Here is a 22474-nt window from a genome sequence, read left to right as displayed (position 1 = left end):
TCTCCCTCTTCCTTTCCCTCTCTCCCCACGATTGCTCTCTCTCACACACACACTCACTCTCTCTCCCAAAAAATAAATGAAAAGTCTTTAAAAAAACCTTTTTTTAAATTTAAAAAATAAACTAGTTTTGAGAGATGTTTTACCCACGCCACCAGCGCCAGTGTTTAGCTATTTTTTCCCCCAAGGATAGTAGAAGAGTGGCTTTAATTATTACACTGAAGTATAAATATTTATATATTTAGTAGCTCAGCTTTGAGACGTTCAACCTAATGACATATTATTTTGAATACACACTATTCGTCTGAGAGAAGGGTGTCTCTGAGGAATTTCCTCATGTGTCAATCTAGAATTGATGTGAAAGAACATTTTATGACTTAATCAAAACACGTTAGAGTCCGTCTGAAAGCTATCCATCAGTACTCTTCTCTCATATCTAAGGGAGAGTCTAATTCTCAGCTTAATGCCAAGAAAGAGAAGGCTTTCTTGGCAGCTGGCTGAAAGGTGCCCCTGGATCCCGCAGTCCTGGTTACTAGACTTTTTGTTGATTCCAAACATGTTCCCTTCTTCTTTGTCTGTGAGCAGGTCACCCGTCTAAATAAGTTGTCTGCTTTGAGGAATCTAGACCAGAAGTACACCCACTCAGATGCCTCGCAGGCGGGTCAGCCCCTCGCTTTGGTGGGGACCTAGCCTGTGGGCTGACCCCTGCTCCATCAGGCCCCATTGGGTTGTGCACTGCGTGTGGACACTCCAGCCTGGGCTGGCAAGACCCACTGCCTTATTAGGAGAAGGAAAGGAAAAGTGAATTGGGGGAAATCAAAGGGGGAGACGAACCATGAGAGACTGTGCGCTCTGAGAAAGAAACTGAGGGTTTTGGAAGGGAGAGGATGGGGGCGTTGGGTGAGCCTGGTGGTGAGGACTAAGGTGGGCACCGATTGCATGGAGCACTGGGCGTGGTGCATAAACAATGAATCTTGGAACACTGAAAAAATTAAACTAAATTAAAAAATAAAAAAAGATGAAGAACTTTGTTCTAGAGGTTGAAAGCAAAGTCCAAAAGCAATAGAACAGTATTCTTTTTACTGTTTTGCACTCTTCCCCTTCCCTAGCCACCATTCACGTTGTATAGTCAGTGGCGTTCTTTCAGGGAAACCTCTAGAACCCAAGGGAGAGCTGCTCCCAGACACTTACTGCAAAGACAGATCAGTTTCCATTGTTGCCACTTTATTGACAGGCACAGCCCTCAATCCCCTAAAATATGACAGCCAGAAAATGAGATCTCTCTTGTCATTGCTTATGACATTTAGTTACTGATTTGGTCCAATAACTCAGGGAGATTTTCAATTTAATGTTGCAGCCTAATAATTGTTTGTTTTTCTTCCTCCCGACTATCTCTAATCACTTTATTTCCAACTTGCACAAAGACTGATAAAGGACATGTACTTCACCAAGACTGTAACAGCTTGTCTTTGAATATTTTCTAGTGGGGAGAGGACATTTTACAAGTAGTTTTAAATTCTGGTAGAAAAGAGGGAAAGGCTTTGACATTGGCATCTTGTTCTTTTCTCACCTCAATACATTTCTTACAGATGAAAAGCATCCATTTGTCTTCTTTAATTAAAACCTGATTAATTAAATCTTACCAAAAAATTCAAATTTATCAAATGATAATAAGCAGCAGCCTGGATCTTATTCTGCTATTACAAACAAGAAATGAATACATTTTTGTAAGACTATTTTATAATCTGAGTGTATGAATAAATGCCCTTCCTTTTTTTTCTCTACATATCAGTAGAACAAAAATTCTCTTGTAGTCTGTGTTCTTTCTCCCTGATTTTTGAAATGATTTTTGATTTTTGAAATGAAAGGATTTTTCACTTCAGAATGGAATTGCAGTTTATCAAGTTAAGAGCCTTCACTGGGACTTTTGCTAATTATTTTTATCTTGCCATACGAGACACCTACCAGAGCTCTAAATGGGAGGCCATATCTAAAGACCCCAAAAAGAGTCATTATTTGTGGTTACTTTCCTTCTCACTGTTTCTCTGTTCCAGAAACATCTTTTGAGCAAACTAATCAAACTGTAAGATGAGATGAAACAGTCCTATTTCTAGTTACAGTATTTTAGGTGCCCACTTCAGTTCTTTTAACCAGAATACCAAAACCTAAGTATTAAGTTAAAATGACAAAATTCTTTATCAATAACAGGTGAACTTTCATTTTTAAAAAGTAGCTTCTCTTGGCTGCCAACGTTTTATCATTTCTTCCTGTAAATAAGCTTGTTTTCTCATGGAAGTATTTGTTTGGTTTATCTGGCTAATAATAGAGAATATTTTGAAATAATACAGCATAAAAATGAGCAATGCCACCCACACCTCATTCAGAAATTCAAAACTCATCATCCCCTTGGCCTGACTTCATTGTTAGATTTAATCCTCGAGTAAATGAATAAAAGAAGGATCCTTTAAGAAAGATGTTTTCCACCTACATGGAGTGAATTAATGCCTCTAAAACTGTGATTATGATGGGTCCCTTTACATGGACATCCTGGGCTGTTAGCCCCACTAACGGTACCCCTCCAGCAACATTGCTCAATGGTGGCATAGAACTCTTACTGGGTTTCTCTCTCCTGTGGCCAGTCTTCCTAAATCTACTAAAAACACTTTCCAGGGGCACCTGGGTAGCTCAGTGGGTTAAAGCTTCGGCTCAGGTCATGATCCCAGGGTCCTGAGATCGAGCCCCACATCGGGCTCTCTGCTCAGCAGGGAGCCTGCTTCCCCCTCTCTCTCTGCCTGCCTCTCTGCCTACTTGTGATCTCTGTCAAATAAATAAATAAAATCCTTTACAAAAAAAGAAAAACACTTTCCACACGTGGACCCTGAAGATACAGTCTTCACAAGTTCTTTAAGTAATCCTGCGCACAATGCAGTTTAAGATACTGCCCTCCTGTTTTGTAATCTTTAATCAGTTATTATTATGAAACTAAGAAGCTCAGTATCCAGGGGTTCCTGGGTGGCTCACTCAGGTCAGCGTCTGACTCTTGTTTTTGGTTTAGGCCGTGATCTCAGGGTCAGATCGTGAGATGGAGGCTCGTGTGGGGCTCCACGCTCAGTGGGGAGCCTGCTTCCCCTCTCCCTCTGCCCCTCCCTCTGCCCCTTCCCCACCCCTCTCTCTCTCAAATGAATAAATATATCTTAAAAAAAAAAAGCTCAAATCTAAAACCAGGTGTTGTCCTGGGTGGGGTGGTGGGTGGGGGTGGAGGGTGGAGTGTTGCAGATTTAACAAGAGGAAAATATTAAACTAGTAGCAGCACAGAGGAAGCCGATGAGGGTTTAGCTACATTTGCCTTGAAGAGTGGAATGGGGCTTAGACCTGGGTGCTCTGTAGCTGGGTTTGTAGCCCTTCAAATACTCTACACCCGTGGAGTGTACTCTACTCTACAATAGAAGCCAGTCAGCCAGTCTTGTCATGATGCTAATGTCTAGAACTGCACCTAGTATGCAGAGGCACTCATCAAGACCCTTGTTACGTAACCGAGCGCCCGGGCACACTGTTTTGCAGGGGAGCCCTGCCCAGAGAACGGGAGGAGTCCAGGCTCCGTGTCAACCCACCACAGCTCTCCGCGCAGTGACTATGCCACCTACACCAACAGCAACCACGCTGCCCCCAGTAGCAATGCCTCTCCACCTGAAGGCTTTGCCTCCCACAGTCTGCAGACCAGCGATGTGGTCATTCACCGTAAAGAGAATGAAGGCTTCGGCTTTGTCATCATCAGCTCCCTGAACAGACCTGAGTCCGGATCCACTATCAGTAAGTGATGGCTTCGCTTGCCTTTGAATAACGGGTCTTGGGCTCATCTGTTCTTGGTAGGGATACTGGATGTGCGGATCAGAAGACCGTTGTAGGCACCCTGGGGAGCCAGGAACTTACAGGCTATGGGCCAAAATAATATAATTTAATATAGGATTAGCAAACATTGCTGAACCTTCAGTTCAGAAAGAATGCAAGTTCACATCTAATGTCCCCCTGACCCCACAACGCCCATAAAAGCTCTTTGTTCCTATTATAGTGGGAAGAAAATAAAACTGAGTAGTGTGAGAGTATTGGTGCGAGAAGAGCTCCTTCCCGCTTGATAGAATGAAACCAGATATGCAAAGGATCTGGGGGGAGAGCCGTCGAGGAAGGAGCTCAGTGTTCAAGAGCTCTACAGAAGCCCAGTGTGGCGATGACAAAATGGACGTGAGAGCGACATGAGACTAAGAGGACTAGGCAGGAGCCAGGCTGCACGGGGCTTCACATGCCCACGGGAAGAAATCTGGACCCTAGTCTAAGTCCATGGGAACTATGGAAGGATATTATAAGTACATATATTTTTAAGTATTTATACTATTTATATTATTTATATGTATAAGTATTATATATACCTATGCTTTTTAAGTCCGTTCTTGTACAAAATGAAATCAGGGGAAGAGAGCAAGAGTGGAAGCCTGAGACAGCATCAGGAGATCATGAAAACTGTCCTTGGGGTGCCAACATCCTGGAACCTTGTCCTAGGCTGGTAGTAGTGGATGGGGGGTTGTACGTGACTTCACCAAGGGCTCCTCCAAATCTGTGAGTCTGTACAACAGGTATCATCAGAGGTTGTGTTTCTCTTGCAATTGGTCATCTTGTAGACCCTCAGTCTTCCTTGGCGGTTTTCCTTTCAGGAACAATATTCCAGAAGTTACTTGGCTGCCAGCAGGCGGTAGGACAGTAAAGGCAATAGGAAAACTTGCTCGTTTGCCATGTTGAAGTGATTTAGCCCAAAATATTATGGATAGAAATACCAAAATTGAGAGCATTGAGACAAAAAAATAATTAGGTCATGTGGTAGTCCTAAAATTCTTATAACTGTGATTATTTCTAGCATGTGGGGTAAGGGAGGGGTGTCAAACAATACTCAAGGAACCAAATCATTGAGAATGAATAAGAACTTTTTATGATACAGTTAATGTTTTCAAAACACCTCCGGGACTGAATGGAAAGAATGACCCCGTTTCACGTTACCTTTGACAAACTCAAGAATGAAAACTATGGAAGTGTTGAACCTCAATGAGTATGTGCAGAAATGCAAGTACATGCATCTGAAAGTACAATTTCATTTCTCTTTCCCTGCATGATAAGATGAAGGAATAAATCCCATCTTAAAGCATAGGGTAAAAGCAGGATTCTGCCAGTGTGATAGATTCACCAGATTGAAAGGACATAAGACTAAAGATTTTCATGAATTATATAAACAGCATTCCAATCATTTATACTTGGGGGAAATGTTCAGAGAGCTCTTGTACCTGTTCCAAGTAGACCACCACAAGGAAACCATTCAACATGTATTTAAGGTCTCAGGTTTCTTTGAAGTGTGATGGTGTTATTACTAAATGCATAGAGAATTGTGTGTGTGTGTGTGTGTGTGTGTGTGCATGTGTGTGTGCGTGTGTGTGCACACATGCACTTATCACATAGAGAAGCCACAGATGCTTTTTCGATTGCAAATCAAATCCATGCATAAGTAGATCTGGAAAACAACAGGTGCAGCTACTTACAATTAATGTGAATTTTTCTTCCAACCAAGTGACATTAGAGTGACCTCAAAAGAATAATTCTAGTCATTTTCAAAATGGTATTATTTTACATCACCCTGGAGAGTGGAAATGTATTCATGATGCTTCCTGCCTTCTTTTTTCACATGTTTATTTCTTTTCAATTTAAGGCATTCGAAATGCAGGTTGCCCCCATGCTCTGTGGGAAGAGCAGTTATTATACTGATGGCCTGTAGCGTTTACAATATATAATTTGCAGCAGGCACCTAAAAGCTTTCTGGGCCTGACGCTGTTTCATACTTAACTTCTGTTATAATTTTGAGCTCTAATTTTGAAGAGAAAGGCTAAGTACCTCATGAATGGGAAAGAGCCCTCCTCGTGTCACATATCCATCGTCAGAATAGCAAAAGTCCTTTATTCTGTGAGACTAGAAAGCATGATACCATCAGGGACTCGGGAGTCACAGTCATTCCTGGGGCCTGGGTCATTTTTCTCTTCGTGTCTTACCTGAGCCCAAAGACCACGAACGTGATCGTGGTTCTTCTCATCGCTACTGAGCCTCTTTTGTTGGCGGACAGAGCACTGTTACACCTTTGAGAGGTGAACCAGCTAAAATCGTACTGCCGGGCTTCATCGTCTCCTACCTGTGTGACCTTAAGGAAGTCACATGACTTCTTTGGGCCTCAGTTTCCTTGGCTGTAGAGACAAGATAAGGTTAGGATCTCTGTTGAGAGGTTGCTCTGAGGGTTAAATGAATGAGTACAGGGAAGTGCTCAGAAGAGCTCTGGTTCAGAGTAAGCACTAAGTCACCGTTGCTGTCCAGACCAGCGTTAACTTTCTGTTCCATCAGCTGCCGCTTCTGGGATAGTCTCTTCCATCAGGCGTGAGTCAGAGCCCTCACTCTCCCAGAGCAGCCGATGAGGGCCCAGCTCCCCATACACGTGCTGACCTTCTGGGAGCACAGTCTGCCCCACCGGCCACCCACCTGCAGCCTGGTTCAGTGGGGAGGGACGAGAGCAGTGGCAGACACACCAGTGCAGCTGAGTGTGCGTTTCTTTGCCGAGGCTTCAGGCTGGAAGTCTCCCCAGAATTCACTAGCCAATAAACTAGAAAAGTCACCGGAAACATCAAAATTCAGACCTGAAGCTGTGCCTTTTAGAATCACCTACAAATAATATGTCTCAATGGACTGTATCAGAGAACACAGGAGAGGTGGAGAACCCACGTGTAAATTTCACCACGCCGAAGGTGACAGAAGGAGTTACTTCCCATAGCTTCCTCGGTCCAGGAGAAAACTCTGCCAGGGATGCCAGGTGGTCGACCAGTTGAGAACTTGGGGCATTGAGCTCCTGGCTTATTTACTACCTGGCATTTAGTCTGGCTCATTACCAAGCCTTACGTCTTTTTTTCAAAGTATTATTTCCCAAAAAATTAAGAAGAAATTCCCTTTATATTCATTAATGTAATTAAGGAACACACTGCTTCCTTCCAAACCAGTAACCCAGGAGGCCAAATACTGCTTGGTAGCAGACGGAACTTAGAAGCCCCTGTCTGAGGTACAAGAATATTCTTCCTGATATAAAGTGGGAATAAGCAAGTTTCCTGAGCATTTTTATCCCATTGTCCAAAATATTAAGTATTTTTTTCCAGACCTTAAAATTGGAACCAAGGTGGGGTGCCTGGGTGGCTCAGTCGGTTGAGCATCCGACTCTTGATTTCAGCTCAGGTCATGATCTCAGGGTCCTGGGATTGAGCCCCATGTCAGGCTCTGTGCCAGCATGAAGACTGCTCGTCCTCCTTCCTCTGCTCCTCCCTCACTCTTTCTCTGTCTCTGTCTCTCTCTCAAATAAATAAATAATATCTTTAAAAATATTAGATCCATGGAATAACGAAATGGCTTATAGAACAGAGCTTAGGCTAAGAGTAATCGGTAATAGGCAACTGAATTTTAAATTCTTAAGAAGACACTAACAAAGGTTTGTATGTAAACGGTCCATTGCCATAGTATTGATAAACATAGAATATTGGAAACAACCTTACAAGCTTCTCAAAACTGGAAATTTGGTATATTGGGGACGTTCAAGGCATTTCCTGCCTTTGACGAACTCTCTTGTCATGGAGGTCTGTGTACACAGGGGAGAGAAGACTCGGTAACATTCTGACTCCGAGTGGAGCACAAGCTTGCTCTATAATGATGTCCCGGTGGCCACACACAGTGGGGTTGATAGGTTGGCCCTGACATCCGGGTTTTATCACAGAACTATAACCTGACCTCGTAGGTGCTTGCTTTCGCCCCCACCTGCCTCAAACCCACTCTCCCACCACAGGTTCCCAGGAAAGGCTTTGGCACAAATGATGAAATAAAAGTGCCCCTCAGACTCCTGTTTTTTCTGTAATTTGTCAGGAAGGTTATGTTGGCATTTATGGGGTAGACACACATGGGCAGTGAGACCGCAGTGGGAGTGGGGGGCAGCTTGTGCAGGGAGTCTGTAAACCGAAACACAGGCCCATAACAAGCTGCGAGGGAGGACACGTTAGGGACGGCAGGGGCACCATCCTTCCCGCCCTTCCTGCCTTTGTTCCTGTTGTCTTAACAGCCTGGACTCTGTTTTCTGTGGGGGTGGGGCCTCTGGAGCTGCAGAATCAGGGGCTGAGCCTTTCTGGAGGAGGGTGAGTGTGAGGCAGGCATCAGATATTGGGGTACATGAGAAAGGAGGTGAGAGGAGTAGATGGAGACTGGTGATGGGGGAGGATTTGGTGATCATTCTGGAGGTGTGGAGGTGCTCTTACCTGTCCCAAAGTACCAAGTCATAGGCAGGCACTGCTGCAGCCTAAGTGGCTGGTGAGGGCTGGGGCCCTCAGGGAACCCCCTCAGCAGGCTAGAGTCCCCATCCTAGGAAGGAGCCCCTTCCCACACAAGTCCCTGGCCATTGGCCTTCCTTTGTACATCAGAAGGCTCTGCACACACTTCAAGCTGCTCTTGGCTTACAGAGGCATCAAAATTAAAAAAAAAAAAAAAAAAAAGGTATGAGTGTATCACGTGTGAGCACACTGCTGGTGCTGGTGCTACAACTCTGTTTCCACATGTGTGCTTCCTCTGACACGGCTTGGAGTACAGACTTGGTCATTGTTAACTTGCCCTCAGGCACACCACAATCCAACATTCTAGAACAAGTTAGTTACCTTCAGTAAAATGCCCTGATGACTTTCCTCAGAGTCTTTGATGACATCCGTGGGCTCTGGAGTTTAGAGGTTATTCTAGAAATTCAAAAGCTTTGCTAGCAGGTCTTCTTATGACATTTTAAAGCATAGTTTCCCAAAAAGAGTGAAATAAAAGTGGGCAAGCTGTGAGCCAGTTTAGGATTTTTCCCCAAAAAACTTACCCCCTAGGCCATGCAGCCACTGAATAGCCACCTGACCTTAGGGAAGATACAAATTAAAACAGGAAGCCGAGGTTTCTTTAGTGTTGCCCTGACACAAGACAATTTAGTTCCATGCAAAGTGCATTAGACGAGAGGCTGGGGCTTCTCTCCAGTTTATCCATCCACCACCATCTGTGTCCCTCGAACACATCAGGGGTCGTCCCGTGTGCTCCTTCATCTAAAGAATAAGGAAAGGTGGTCTTCACAGCCGCTTCCAGCCCTAAATTATATGATATCAGCATGGAAATGAGTATTAGGTTCATTATGTCTGTGTGTGCAAAGCCTGGGGTACCTCTGAGGCCTGGATCATATTTTTCATTGGCTCAAGCCATCATTTTAAGCCTGTGTAGTGTTCATTTCTGATAATGTTTTGAAGGCGGCCCCGCTGTTAAGAAGCGATCTGAAGCAAGCACTTTAAAGACACAAAACCAGCTCCCCTTTAAGGCGATTTACTCAGCACACTTGTGAACTGATAACCTTGGTGTAACACACTAAGATAGAAGAAATGAGAGTGCTGGAGACAAAAGGAAGGTCCCCCCAGGGTGTCCTGCCCCACACCCCACCAGGGTTGGCTGTCTTGGTACACCTGCGTCCTGGCGCACTCCTTTTATTGCCTTAGGATTACAAAGTCCTTCCCTAAATGAAGTCTCTAGGTTATCAGTAACCAGTAAGCGCCTCATCTTACATTTTATTGGTTTAGGTTGTAACAAGGGATTTTCTTCGCACCTCCACGCTGAGGCTTGTTCATTGATCGCCTGAAAAGCACAGGTACTCAGTGCCCCTGGTACCGATGCTGGGACCTTGATCTTCTCTAAATCATTGTAAACTTTGACCAGTCAATATTCCCAGCCCCAAAAGTCACTGCTGGAAAGGTCCTTAAGTCATACCCACGCCACTGGACATGGGAATTAGAAAATGAGTCTCATTCCTTCATCTCTTGTTGGTTTGCAAAACCAAGTTTCCTTTCAGAGTTCTTAACCAGTTTTGAAACATGTAACACTGTATTCCCTTAATCCTTAAATGAACCTCTGCTTTGGAGTCCTTCGATGACACAGTGCTTTCACTCGGAGCTTTCTGCTGAGAGCAGCTCACTCAGGAGGCATAATGGTATCCATCACCCACACCGTTACTGTGAGTGCTTCTGTAACAGAAGTACAGAGCAGGTGCAGGACACCATATAAAATGCTAATTTTCCTTCAAGTATCTGCCTTCTAATTACAACTCACGGGCCATCAGATAAGCAAATGTCTTCATAATCTTGCAAAAAATCCACATATACAAAAAAGTTAGGATTGTGTTCGTAGTCTGTACCGATATACATATGTTTTAAATCAACTCAGTCTCATCACACTTACTAGTGAGATTTACTTCCCGCTGCAGGAGGTAGCCGGGAGCTAGGGTAGGAGTGGGGTGCACTTGCTAATGACGTGAAGGGTATCAACAAATGCGCCACTTGCTATGGACGGTCCAGTCTTCCTATAACCAGTCCTTGGTCACCACACTCATGATAGGAATATCTACAGAGGAGGGGCGCCTGGGCGTTCAGTCCATTAAGCATCTGACTTCAGCTCAGGTCATGACTGCAGGCTTCCTACCCAGTGGGTAGTCTGTTTCCCCGTCCTTCTGCCCCTCCTTCCACGTGTGCACATGCTCTCGCACGCACACTCTCCCTCTCCCTCTCTCTCTCCCCCGCGCTCTCAAATAAATAAATAAATAAAATCTTTTTAAAAAGAAATACCTACAGGGCGCCTGGGTGGCTCAGTGGGTTAAGCCTTTGCTTTCGGCTCAGGTCATGATCTCAGGGTCCTGGGATCGAGCCCCACATGGGGCTCTCTGCTCAGCAGGGAGCCTGCTTCCCTTCCTCTCTCTCTGCCTGTCTCTCTGCCTACTTGTGATCTCTGTCAAATAAATAAATAAAATAAAAAAAGAAATACCTACAGGGTAAAGTGTAAACACACTGCTCTTATATCCAAGACCCTAGATAATGAACAGCCACTTTTTACCAAAGGCTTCTCGCAATTCCTGTCCATTAAAGCTGGGTTGGTTACTTCACCCCTGAAAGACAACTTTTGCTTTGTCCCAGTGCCCGTGTTTTGCTGGCTGCCACTTAGAATGGCTCCTCCTCTCCAATAATACGTTTTACCAAGCTCTCTCCCAGGCACCACGCTAAGACTCTTACATCATGTTTAATTTTCGCCGTAACCCTATGAGGCAGCCTACTGCCCAGATAGTAAGCATCTCTCACAAGCAGCTCGAAAAACTCTTAATCTCTTACTAAGACTCTGCCTGACCCCTTCCCCTTCTTCCCGAAATGTTTTCTCTAATTCTTACATGGAATTCTTGTCTGTAAACTCTTAAATTGTTGACTGCTTCTTGACTTCCCCTCTGTTATTATGCTATCGTTATTCTCTATTATTGTCATTTTTACTTTGCATATGTTCGTGGTTTGCTTCCCCTAAACAGATTATAAGCTCCTTAAGGGCAGGAAATGGTGACATTTCTTTGATTCTCTTACAGTTCCTGGTAGCATGAGGTTCACGGATTTGTCCCATAATTTATGTTGGAAGGGTTGGATTGGATCCTCCTATAATGGTCCAGCGCTGTCCTCATGGAAGTAAAAGTGAGAATGTGCTCTGCTCTCACTTTCCCTGTGCCTAACTATAGCTGTCCTGTCCCTCCAAGGTAGTAAGAAGTATTTCTGAGAATGGGCAGAACAGCAAAAGAACCCTTAGCAGAGGAATTGCATGTAAGCTGGTCCTTGCCCAGCACGAGAAATTGCACTCTAAGAAAGCAGAACGGGAACAATGTCCCAGAATACATATTTCTCCTCAATTGTTCTCAGCCTGAGTGAATGATTGAACAGCCAGCTCAGAGCCTGGTGAAGTCTTATATGCGAGAGGCCTCTAAGAAATCAGGCTCACGGGAGCCATCTCTGTGTCTCTGGGCAGCCCCTCTAGCCTCAAACCTCTGGGTTGCAAAGCCTTTGTCCTCCAAAGGGCCAGGCTGTGGCCTTAGCATGCTCTCTGATTTCCCTCATCCTGGCCCTGGCTCTTCCTGGAATCACCACCCATCTGTGTGAACACCACCTCGGCGATAATTATATTGTCCTTAAACAGGAGGGTTTGGATGTCATCCCAAGCTCCTTGGAAAAATGTATTCCTTCAAATTAGTTACTCGTTTCACAATCGTCATTAACAAAGCAACCCATTCCAGTTCCAACTGAACAACTTCTCAATCACATTGCTTCTTGAGAGGATCAGACCCAGCTCAAACCAGGATGAATAGGACTTATTGACTAAATTCCATTCTCTCAATCCGGAGCATGACTAGTTTTGATCCCAAGCTAAAACCTGGCTGTTGAGGTCCTACAAGGAAGCAGACGAGCAAACACAAAAAGATGTTACGTCAAATTCTGAGTACTGATATCTGAACACCGAGCCATCTATTAACTAAAATGGAAAGATGATCATAAAGATGGTACTCTCTTAGTGCTAACAGATTTCAAGATCATTTAATTGTAAGAGTAAGTCCACAGAGAAACACCATCATTCTTTTCTGTTTTCAAAGAGAAGAGCAGTGTAACCTATCAAAAAATCTGAGTGCTCACAGAGCATTTTTTTAAAATTCTAGACCCATTTTTCTTATCATTTGACTTGAACTTATAAATCGTAAGTTTTCCCCACCAGTGAATAATTTTTCAGGAGAGATTTTGTTATTGTGTTCAGAGACTCTCTAGGCAGCAGCAGAAGGTGCATGGGTGAATGTCTTCTTACCTTCAGCTACTTGGTTGTCTTAAAAGTGGGGCAAATGGGTGATCAGGAGCTGTTTCTTCGTGGCTTACATCGTGTACCCACCTCCTTAGTATTCACTAACTAGTACAGGGAGATGGTAACGACGAAGAGAGCCCAGACTTAAGGTACTAGATCAACCTCCACCAGTGCAAAATGTCCATCACTCCCCATGGGGTTCAAATGAATTCTAAGCCCACAGGTCACTTCTGCAGAAGCACACTCTCTTAATAACATATTCAAGACCCCCTTAAATTAAATTCTCTGTAATCTTATTTTTCTTCTTTTTTTCCCAACAGTCAACCCCTTAAGAAAAGCTATTTTCACATATGCAATCAATTTAAAAGCATGTTGTTAAGTGAACACAGGATTGTTATTTATCACCATTTTTCAGCTATGTGGAAAGAGTGTTATAAATGGATATTTTTCCCACTCAGAATGGGATGAATAGTATTTCTTTTTTGAGCCCCAGCTTTCATCAAGGACTTAGGGAGTACCTGTCCCCAAACTATTTTCAGTCGCACCAAATCCTGGTGGAAGCTCTTTTTATTTATTCATTTTGACCACCCATGATTTTGCTCTGTAAGCTGGGTTTCTTCCCAAATGTTTTCTTGGAAACACTTCTAGAGCTTAATAAGTCAGTCTCTTCTGGGTGATGATCACTAGGCATTCCTAAGGTGTATAGTGCTAAAAAGAAAATTAACTAAGCAATGGGGCCTGCTACTGGCATTTCATTTTCCAGGGTGATCTCTCCCAGATCCTATTTCTATAGGGTTTGCTCCACAAATATGCCCAGATGTTGAGCAACCAAAGAAACCCATCTTCTCTCGAGGGTAGAACCAAAACCTTATGTTCAAAGACTGTTCATCATAAAGTGTATATGTATGGGTTTGTCATGAGGTCTTTTAGGAAACAAGGAAGAGCACATCATTTAAAAGATGGGCCCTTCTGGTTCTCTGACACAGAGCAATTGAGATAACATGAGGTAGAAGAATAGTCCAACTTAGAAATCTTCATTCGAATGTGTTATAGAATTGCAAGATGAACAGCAAGATGAAAAAACAGCTCATATTCTTTTTTTTTTTTTAATTTTTTTTTTAAAGATTTTATTTATTTATTTGACAGAGAGAGATCACAAGTAGATGGAGAGGCAGGCAGAGAGAGAGAGAGGGAAGCAGGCTCCCTGCTGAGCAGAGAGCCCGATGCGGGCCTCGATCCCAGGATCCTGAGATCATGACCTGAGCCGAAGGCAGCGGCTTAACCCACTGAGCCACCCAGGCGCCCAACAGCTCATATTCTTGTAGGTACTTGATGAAATTAAAATACAATAAAACCTGGTTGCCCAGTGTTTTGTAACAGAATACCACGGTCTGGTGGCCTAGACAACAGAACAATAGAAATTTATTTCTCATAGTTCTGGAGACTAGAAGTTCAATATCAAGGTGCCGCAGATCTGCTATCTGGTGAATACCAGCTTCCTGGTTCATAATCAAGCATCTTCTCGCGGTGACCTCACATGGCAGAAGGGGGGCCAGGGAACTCTCTGGGATCCCTTTCATAAGAGCCCTGATGCTGTTCAGGAGGACTCTGCTTCTACCTGATCACGTCCCAAGGTCCTACCTCCAAAGAGCATCTCTTTGGGGATTAGGTTTCAACCTATAAATTTGGGGAGAACACAAATATCTAGTCTATAGCATCTTGTTAGCCACTGATACTGACCTTCCCTGGTGCTAAGGGGCCAACAGAAGACTGACAGGTGGAGCTCGCAATTCCAATCAGAGTATCAGATCACAAGATTTAAAGCAGGCCTCCAGGTACCTGAGCTGATCCTAGCCAGATTTATACACGACTGCATATCCACTGTTGCGAGACTAAGGCAAGCTCTTACCCCAAAATTCTTTCCAGATATAAAACTTAGATCCATCAGGCCATCTTGGTTGCCATTACATTAGCCTTAGTAGAGGTTCTAGATCAGCACAGTGCAGTAGAACTTCCCTCGATGATGGCGGTGTTCTCTGCTGCCCTACCCAGTACTGCAGCCACTAGTCACATGTGGCTCTGGAGCACCTGAAATAAGGTTACCGTGGCTGAGGAACAAAAAAAATTTTTTTAAGATTTTTTATTTATTTATTTGACAGAGAGAGAGATCACAGGTAGGCAGAGAGGCAGGCAGAGAGACAGGAGGAAGCAGGCTCCCTGCTGAGCAGAGAGCCCGATGTGGGGCACGATCCCAGGACCCTGGGATCATGACCTGAGCTGAAAGCAGAGGCTGAGCCACCCAGACGCCCCGAGGAATAAAATTTTTAATTGCCTTTCATTTCCATTAATTTAAATAGTGGCCACACGTCGGACAGCAAATCAAACATTGCAGCCCTGTGCTGGAGCACAGTAGTGGCCTCTAGGTGCCCTCCCTGCCTCCAGCCTTCTCACCACCCTCCTAGCCACCCTTCACATGTTACCATGGCACTCTGTCTACAACAACTAGTCTGATAATATCACTTACCTTTCCTGATCCATTAGTGGCTTCTCATGTGGCTGTGAAAATCAGTTCCCAGCCCCTGCCACAACCAATAAGCCTTCCACTGTTTGTCTCCTCCTCCCTTGATCCCGTCTCCCTGTGTGTGCTTGTTGCACTCTCACACCCACAGTACAGACTCTGCTAATGCACACATCAGTGCCTTTGCCAAGTCACGTGGCCTGTGCCTTCGGTGCCCTCTCCATCCTCACCCCCCTGGAGAAGTCCAATTCATCATTAAAACAAAGATGAGGCAGGGTTTCCCCTCTGAAGGCTTCCTAGACACCACACTCTCCCCTCCCTATCTCCTGCCTCCTACTTACTTGACACTTCTTTTTTACTTCCTTCTATTCATTTCCATCCCAAACCGTCTCCTGATCTCTCCCTGCTTTTTCACTCTTTCTCCCACTTCTAAGGTTTAATCATATATCCTAAGTGGCATCCCTTTTAGGCTATAAGCTGTAGGTCTTGACAAATGCATTTAGTTCTACAACTACTGCCACAGTGAAGTCAGCCCCTCCATCCACTCCTGACCCCCAACCACCACAGATTTGTTTTCCGTTCTAGTTTTGCCTATTCCCATAAAAATGGAATCACGCAGTACCTGGCCTCTGCAGTCTGGCTTCTTCCGCTTTATATTCATCCCTTTTGCTTCACGGGTCCGCCCTGGTGAGAGCCCTCCGCTCTGCGGATGCACCGTGGTCTTGTCATCCATTCCCTCGTTGAAGCCATTCACACTCTTAACTGTTTGTGTGATTGTGAATAAGACAGCTATGAAACTTTTCATTTAGGTTTTAGCATGGAAAGAATTTTCACTTGAGTAAGTACGTCAGAGCAGGGTTGCTGGTTCAGTTGGTTTCCAAACTGGGGTACCATTTTGTATTCCCCCGTATGAGGGTTCCAGATGGTCTACATCCCGTGTGAGGACTTCTTTCCAGGCTTTCTCGTCATCGTTGTGACTTGAATTTTAGCCATTCTAGTAGGTGTGTAGCGATGTCTCATTTTGGTTTGCATTTGCATTTCTTCCCTAAAGACTAATGATGTCGCGGGGCTTTCCACATGTATTTTGGGCCTTCCTTCCATCTTCGGTGATGCGTTTTGTCACTCCCAGTCTCTTCCCTCTAGCGTGTAATTGGTATTTCGCTGTGGACAACAAAATACATTTTCAGGCTCTTTCGCCTTCCATTTTTCATTTCTCACTCATTTCTCATGTTAGGGTAATAAAACTCATTTTATGATGATGATCTCAGGTGAAATTAATTATGGAGACATATGTCTGCTTAGTAGAACTGAAAACACATAGAGTCACTAAGTTTTAAATGCAAGGGGTGAGAGAAAGTCACGTAAGCAGAAATCTAAATGAAGTTAAAACATGCAGTGCTGGGAGAAGAAAGAGAAGGCTACGAAAGAAAAATTGTAAGAGATAGCCTCCTTTTCAAATAAGGAAAGTCTGGCGTGATTTACTTGGCCACTCACGGGTCACACAGTTGTTTTCGAAATTTATATGTGATCAAGATCTCCTCATTCCTGACTACAAGGCTTAAGGGCCCTTTCATATTTAGTTTTATCCAGTCCTGCAAAATTGCATTATTTCAAGTTAAAACACGATATACCCCCATTCATGGAACTTTGGCTTCTGTGGGAAACTGGAGACCCCATAAATATTCATGTAATCTTCTGGATAACATATTGAAAAGGACAGCTGGCTCAGGAGGGATCATTTGCCTGGGTTAGTATCTATTTCCGTTTACATTAAGAAAATATTGCGAGAAGTTATTATCTATCAGAAGGCTTAGGGGAATACAATGAAAAGCTGATACTGTACCTGATTGCTTTTGACATTTACCTATTGTAACAGGGAAACTGTGTGAAGATAGCCAAGTGACTTTTTACAAAACACAATTTCAGAAGCTATAAAAGGAAAAAAGAGACGGCAGAGATAGAATACACTGCATCTGTAAAAATGAGAAACATGACTTGTCAGCAACACCTGCTTGTAACTATCAACCATTTCTACTGGGCCTGCTGAGAAATCACTGAAAGCCAAGTACATTGATGGGTGTGAAGTCTCAAAAGGCAGTCAAAAGATACAGAAAGGGAAAAAAGTGTGGTTTTATTGAACATTTTTAATCCAATACCTGGGATTGATGAAATGTAATTTTATGACATTTTCTCAACTCTTAAAAAGAAACAGTTGGGGGTTTTTTAATATTTTTACCTGTTGGGGCTCCTGAAGGCAATAGGACTTTTGAAGTTTGGGTACATAAATTATTGATATTTTTTATTTTCCAAATAGATTCCAAATTTCTAATTGGTATACTAAAATTCTGATTGCAACCACTGATTTAAATTTATAAAAGATATTTCCAGTTTCTAATTAGTGGTGGTAAAATGAGAACATGTTTATCCCCTCCTGTTGCTCAGACACCAAATAAATGGGAGTAAATGAAGAAGAAAGCAATGAGCATGAGTGAGGAAGATATTTTAAAGACAAAAATGTGGGGGCACCTGGGTGACACAGTGGGTTAAGCCCCTGCCTTCGGCTGAGGTCATGGTCCCAGGGTCCTGGGATCAAGCCCCACATCAGGCTCTCTGCTCAGCAGGAAGCCTGCTTCCCCTTCTCTCTCTGCCTGCCTCTCCGCCTACTTGTGATCTCTCTCTGTCAAATAAATAAATAAAATCTTAAAAAAAAAAAAAATAAAGACAAAAATGTGGCAACTCATTTTGCAGGACAGAGGAAACCAAAAAGAGAAATGGATCATACAGATCTTCTCATTTCTTTAGAAATTCAGAAGCTCAGAACTTAAAAAGCTCAGGACAGAATGGAACACAACAACCATGACCACCAAATGTGAAATGCTCATTTTTAAAGTAGAAAACAACCAAGCAAAGAAATAATGATGAAAGAATACTAGAAGAAATGGAGATAATCAAGGGCACAAAAGAAAGCTTCAAAACCATCTCGCTCATATACATAGATATGAGAAGATATTACAACCTTACGATTTTTTATTTTGTAATAAAATTGAATACTACAAAAAAGAATACTACGATTCAAGAAAGAATTCTTAGAAATTGAAAATATCGTAGCTGAAATGAAAAATTCAGTAGAAGGATTGATAGGAAGAGTAAAGGAAGTTACACAGGAGTAGGACAAAGAGAAAGATAAAGTATGAGAAAAGTGATCATTGACAGATCAACCCAGGAAACCAATATCTAGCCAATAAGAGTTTCAGAAAGAGAGAGCAAAGAAACGTATTGAAAGTTATCAAAGAAACGCTAGAATGAGGGCTGCCTGGGTGGCTCAATGGTTAAGTATCTGCCTTCAGCTCAAGTTATGATCCCAGGGTCCTGGGATTGAGCCCCACATCAGGCTCCTTTGCTTAGCCAGGAGACTGTTTCTCCCTCTGCCTGCCATTCTCATTGCTTGTACGTGCTCTCTCATTCCCTCTGGTAGATAGGTAGATAGATAGACAGACAAATAAAATCTTAAAAAAAAAAATAAATAAGTACTATAATGAAAGTTCCCAAAACCAAAACTAAAAGAAACAAGTCTCCGGACTGGAAAGAACTACAGCACGATGCATCACTGTGAAACTTTAGAACCCCAAAAATACAGAGACAACCTTTAACATTTCCAAAAGGAAAAGGGGAAATAAAAAGATCACATACAGGAAACAAAAATCCTAATGGATTCAGACTTCTTAGTAGCAATGCTGGATACCAGAGAACAGATGAGTAATACCTGTAATTCTGAGGAAAATTGATTTTTTCAAATCTGTAATTTCATATAATCTAGCATTTTAGTTAGAATTCAGTCAAAAGAGAAGGTAAAAGTGAAGACATTTTCAAACATTAAATACTGACAAATTATTTTCTCCCCTGCATGTTTTCTCATTTTCTTAGGAAGATACTGTAGGATGTACTCAAGCAAAATGAGAGAGTGAATCCAAAAAGGGTTCCCAGGGGTTACAGAAGCATACATCCCACATTGGAGGGCAACAGGAATCCCTTGAATATCACTGAGCAGCACAACTTGAGAGAAACCGACCTACCCAAAGGAAGGAAGTCGCTCCCCCACCCCGTCCTCAACTCATCATGACTTGAGCAGCTTTGGGGGAAACAATCAGCATATTGTAGACATGGGGGGAGCAAGGACACAATCAGAAACATGATTCAGGGTGGGAGGGAGGAAAATTGTGTAGGGAAAGAAATGGAATCACAAAACACTACAGTGAGCAATAGTTACATGGTAAGACTACAAACAGTGAGAATTGGTTTAACTACAACTAGTGATAAAACTATATTGGGGGGCGCCTGGGTGGCTCAGTGGGTTAAGCCACTGCCTTCACCTCAGGTCATGATCTCAGGGCCCTGGGATCAAGCCCCACATCAGGTTCTCTGCTCAGTGGGGAGCCTGCTTCCCCCTCTCTCTCTGCCTGACTCTCTGCCTACTTGTGATCTCTCTCTCTCTCTCTCTCTCTGTCAAATAAGTAAAAAAAAATTAATAAAATCTTAAAAAAAAAAAAAACTATATTGGGATGAGGAGAGGAGGTGGGTTGCAGGGTGAGAGTGCCAAAGCCTCTATCACAATAGGAAGTCAATAGATTTGGCTCTAGTTGACAAATTAAGAAGTAGCCTATAGTATGAGACTATAATTTAGAAATGTGAAGAAGAAACAGCTGACAGACTTTAAATGTTTGCCTTGGGTCGCTAGAAGTGACATTAGAGGATTGGGGCAGGAGACTAAGGTTTTTCGCTTACAAACATTTTATTTTGGTTGTCTTTTAATTTGTGCATGAATTACTTGAATTAAATTGTTTTAATTAGAAGAGGTTTCCAACCACTAGGAAACAGTTATTTACTGTTTACTTTGTCCCTTTTACTTCATGATGTGAGTTTTGAAATTTTTATATGATTTTCTCATTTTATAGACTAATCCAGTATTTTCTAGTAATGATTGGACAAAGCTCCTGCAATTAAATTGTAAATAAAAAGGAACCTCCTTATTCCAGAACTCAGTTTGTCATAAAGCTAGCACCTAACCCTTTGAAAGGTAGATTTGCTTGTTTGGGATGGGGGGTGTATTACCACCATATGGTAGTTCTGAGAAAACAGCCAACATTGTGACTGTTTTCGTAAAGGAGTAAAACAACTTGTCTTTTTCTGCTTGGCAGGGAAGAGACCTTTTATCATATTTTAATATTAGTAACTCTCTCAACTTTTTTCTATTATTACTGAATCAGGTTGCCGTTTGGTTATTTGTAAGCAAAACTTGCTAAAAGCTATACAATTTTACTCTTGAAAATCAATCAAGGTGAACAACATAGAACTTTCTCCATCTACTCCTTGACTAGAGAATCCTGGGTTCCTGATGTTTACTAAGTAACGGAAATGTATTTCTTTATCAGGTTTTTTTGGGGGGGGTTGCAAAAAAAAATGCTGATAGGTTGATATTTGACTTAGGAGATCAAATTTTCAACAGTAACTTTCAGACCAAAACAGGTCAAAAAGAATGTCCCAGCTACCTATTAGCAAGGTAATAATTGAGTCTGTAGGATATACCATGGAATGAGAAGACCTCCTCAGAAGATAAAGGCTTGAGTATCTAGAAGTAGAACTGTTTTTCCATTCTGTCTGTTCAGCTCCTCATTCTCTCACACACTTACCCTCCTGGCCAGTGACAGACTTGAGAATCACGACTATTCTGAAGTTTCTTTGGTTCCTGCCATTCTAATGTCTAGACACTGTCAGATTATGAAGGACATTTATCAAAAACACATAAATTCCTTGAAATAGAGTGGTATATATTAAAGTCTGTTTAAAGACAGATAAAGAAGAACATTTGCTTTGTAGATGACTCAATAAAGAGTGATTAATTACATAATGTCCACAACAGAATTAAGGTCATATTTAGCATTCTTGAGTCAATATGTGCAAAATTAAGGATCTTCAATATACTTAAAAATGATCTGGACTACCTCTACTAGTGATGTGCATGGGGATAAAAAAATGAAGCCACAAGAAAAACGGATTATTTTTCTCCTTCCCTACCACCCACCTTTGTGATAATTTTCCTTGGTAACTATAACATGTTTTCATTTACATCTTCCACTGAAGACACAAAAACAGCAGAGTGATATAAGGAGGGAATAAATTATGGTTGTATCTATATAAGATCAACCACATAATTTCCAGGGCCCAGTGCAATATGACCATTCAGGTTACAGCTAATTACAATTCCTAAAGCAATGCAATTTTCTTTAGATTACCAATCCACTCTCAGTACTGAGCTAAGGGATTTTTTTTTTAATTGGTGCAAAATAAAAACATAGAGGGGCAAGATACAGCCAACAAGTGTTCCTTGCTTTCCAGCCATGTAGTTAATACTTTCTACATGGTGCTTTCTGCCCTCGGAAACCTGAGTTTGGCTAGGCTTCCAAATTGCCAGTGATGGGCTTCCCTTCCCATTCTCCCATCTGACCATCTGCTTATTACCAAGTACAGGGTAACTAAACTGTTCAACCACAAGAGAATGACTAATGGTTCAGGGGGGTGGGGAGTGCACTTTTGGAATATGCAGTACTTAAAACACCAGCTGCTCAATTTTTGGGTCTTGCAACTCAGTTGGCTATGAATGTCAGGGAAGACGTTTTCATTTTTGGAAATCAAATTTCACAGACTTTTAGGGGGAAAACAAGTCAGCTTTTTCTTAATTTTACTGCCAGCTTTTTTAAAATATCAAACACATGTTTTTGCCACATCTTCACCTCTTGATGACCAAGAAACACTCTTTCGAAGGACACTCTGTCACATTCCAGGAAGGGACAACATCTAACTGAATGGATGTGTCACAAAAGAACACGCTTATCCAAGATTTCTAAGAAGGAGAAATGGAAAATAAGGAATTAATACTCAGCTCAGGTTTCTGAAGGCAGGAGAACAGGATTCTGCACCACGGGTTAAAGTGGTTAAACCCTTGCTCTATGCTCTTCTGTTCCTGTATGTTCAGGGTCCATCTAGAGGAGCTGGCTAAGGGCCTCAAATCAGGGATCGCAGGGAGGGAAACAAGAATTGTGAAGGCAGGAGGGATCCCACGTTCAAAGCATCTTTCCTCTCTTCTTCCTCCATGGATATGATAGGTCCCTGTGTGCCACCATGAGTTTTTCACTAAGG

The 22474-nt window shown here is 42.6% G+C and overlaps 1 protein-coding gene across 3 annotated transcripts in view; it reads left to right on the top strand.

Annotated features, from left to right (window-relative positions):
* Positions 1-22474, top strand: part of MAGI2 (membrane associated guanylate kinase, WW and PDZ domain containing 2) — a 1365890-nt gene that overhangs the window by 1207998 nt on the left and 135418 nt on the right. For all 3 annotated transcript variants that reach the window (XM_047694173.1, XM_047694175.1, XM_047694174.1), the window contains one exon: positions 3559-3807. In XM_047694173.1, the coding sequence (XP_047550129.1) occupies positions 3559-3807 (249 nt within the window). The remainder of the gene's footprint in view (positions 1-3558; positions 3808-22474) is intronic.

This window comes from Lutra lutra, chromosome 11, assembly GCF_902655055.1.
Source record: "Lutra lutra chromosome 11, mLutLut1.2, whole genome shotgun sequence".
Taxonomy (NCBI): Eukaryota; Metazoa; Chordata; class Mammalia; order Carnivora; family Mustelidae; genus Lutra; species Lutra lutra.
This window is presented reverse-complemented; position numbering and strand designations above follow the sequence as displayed.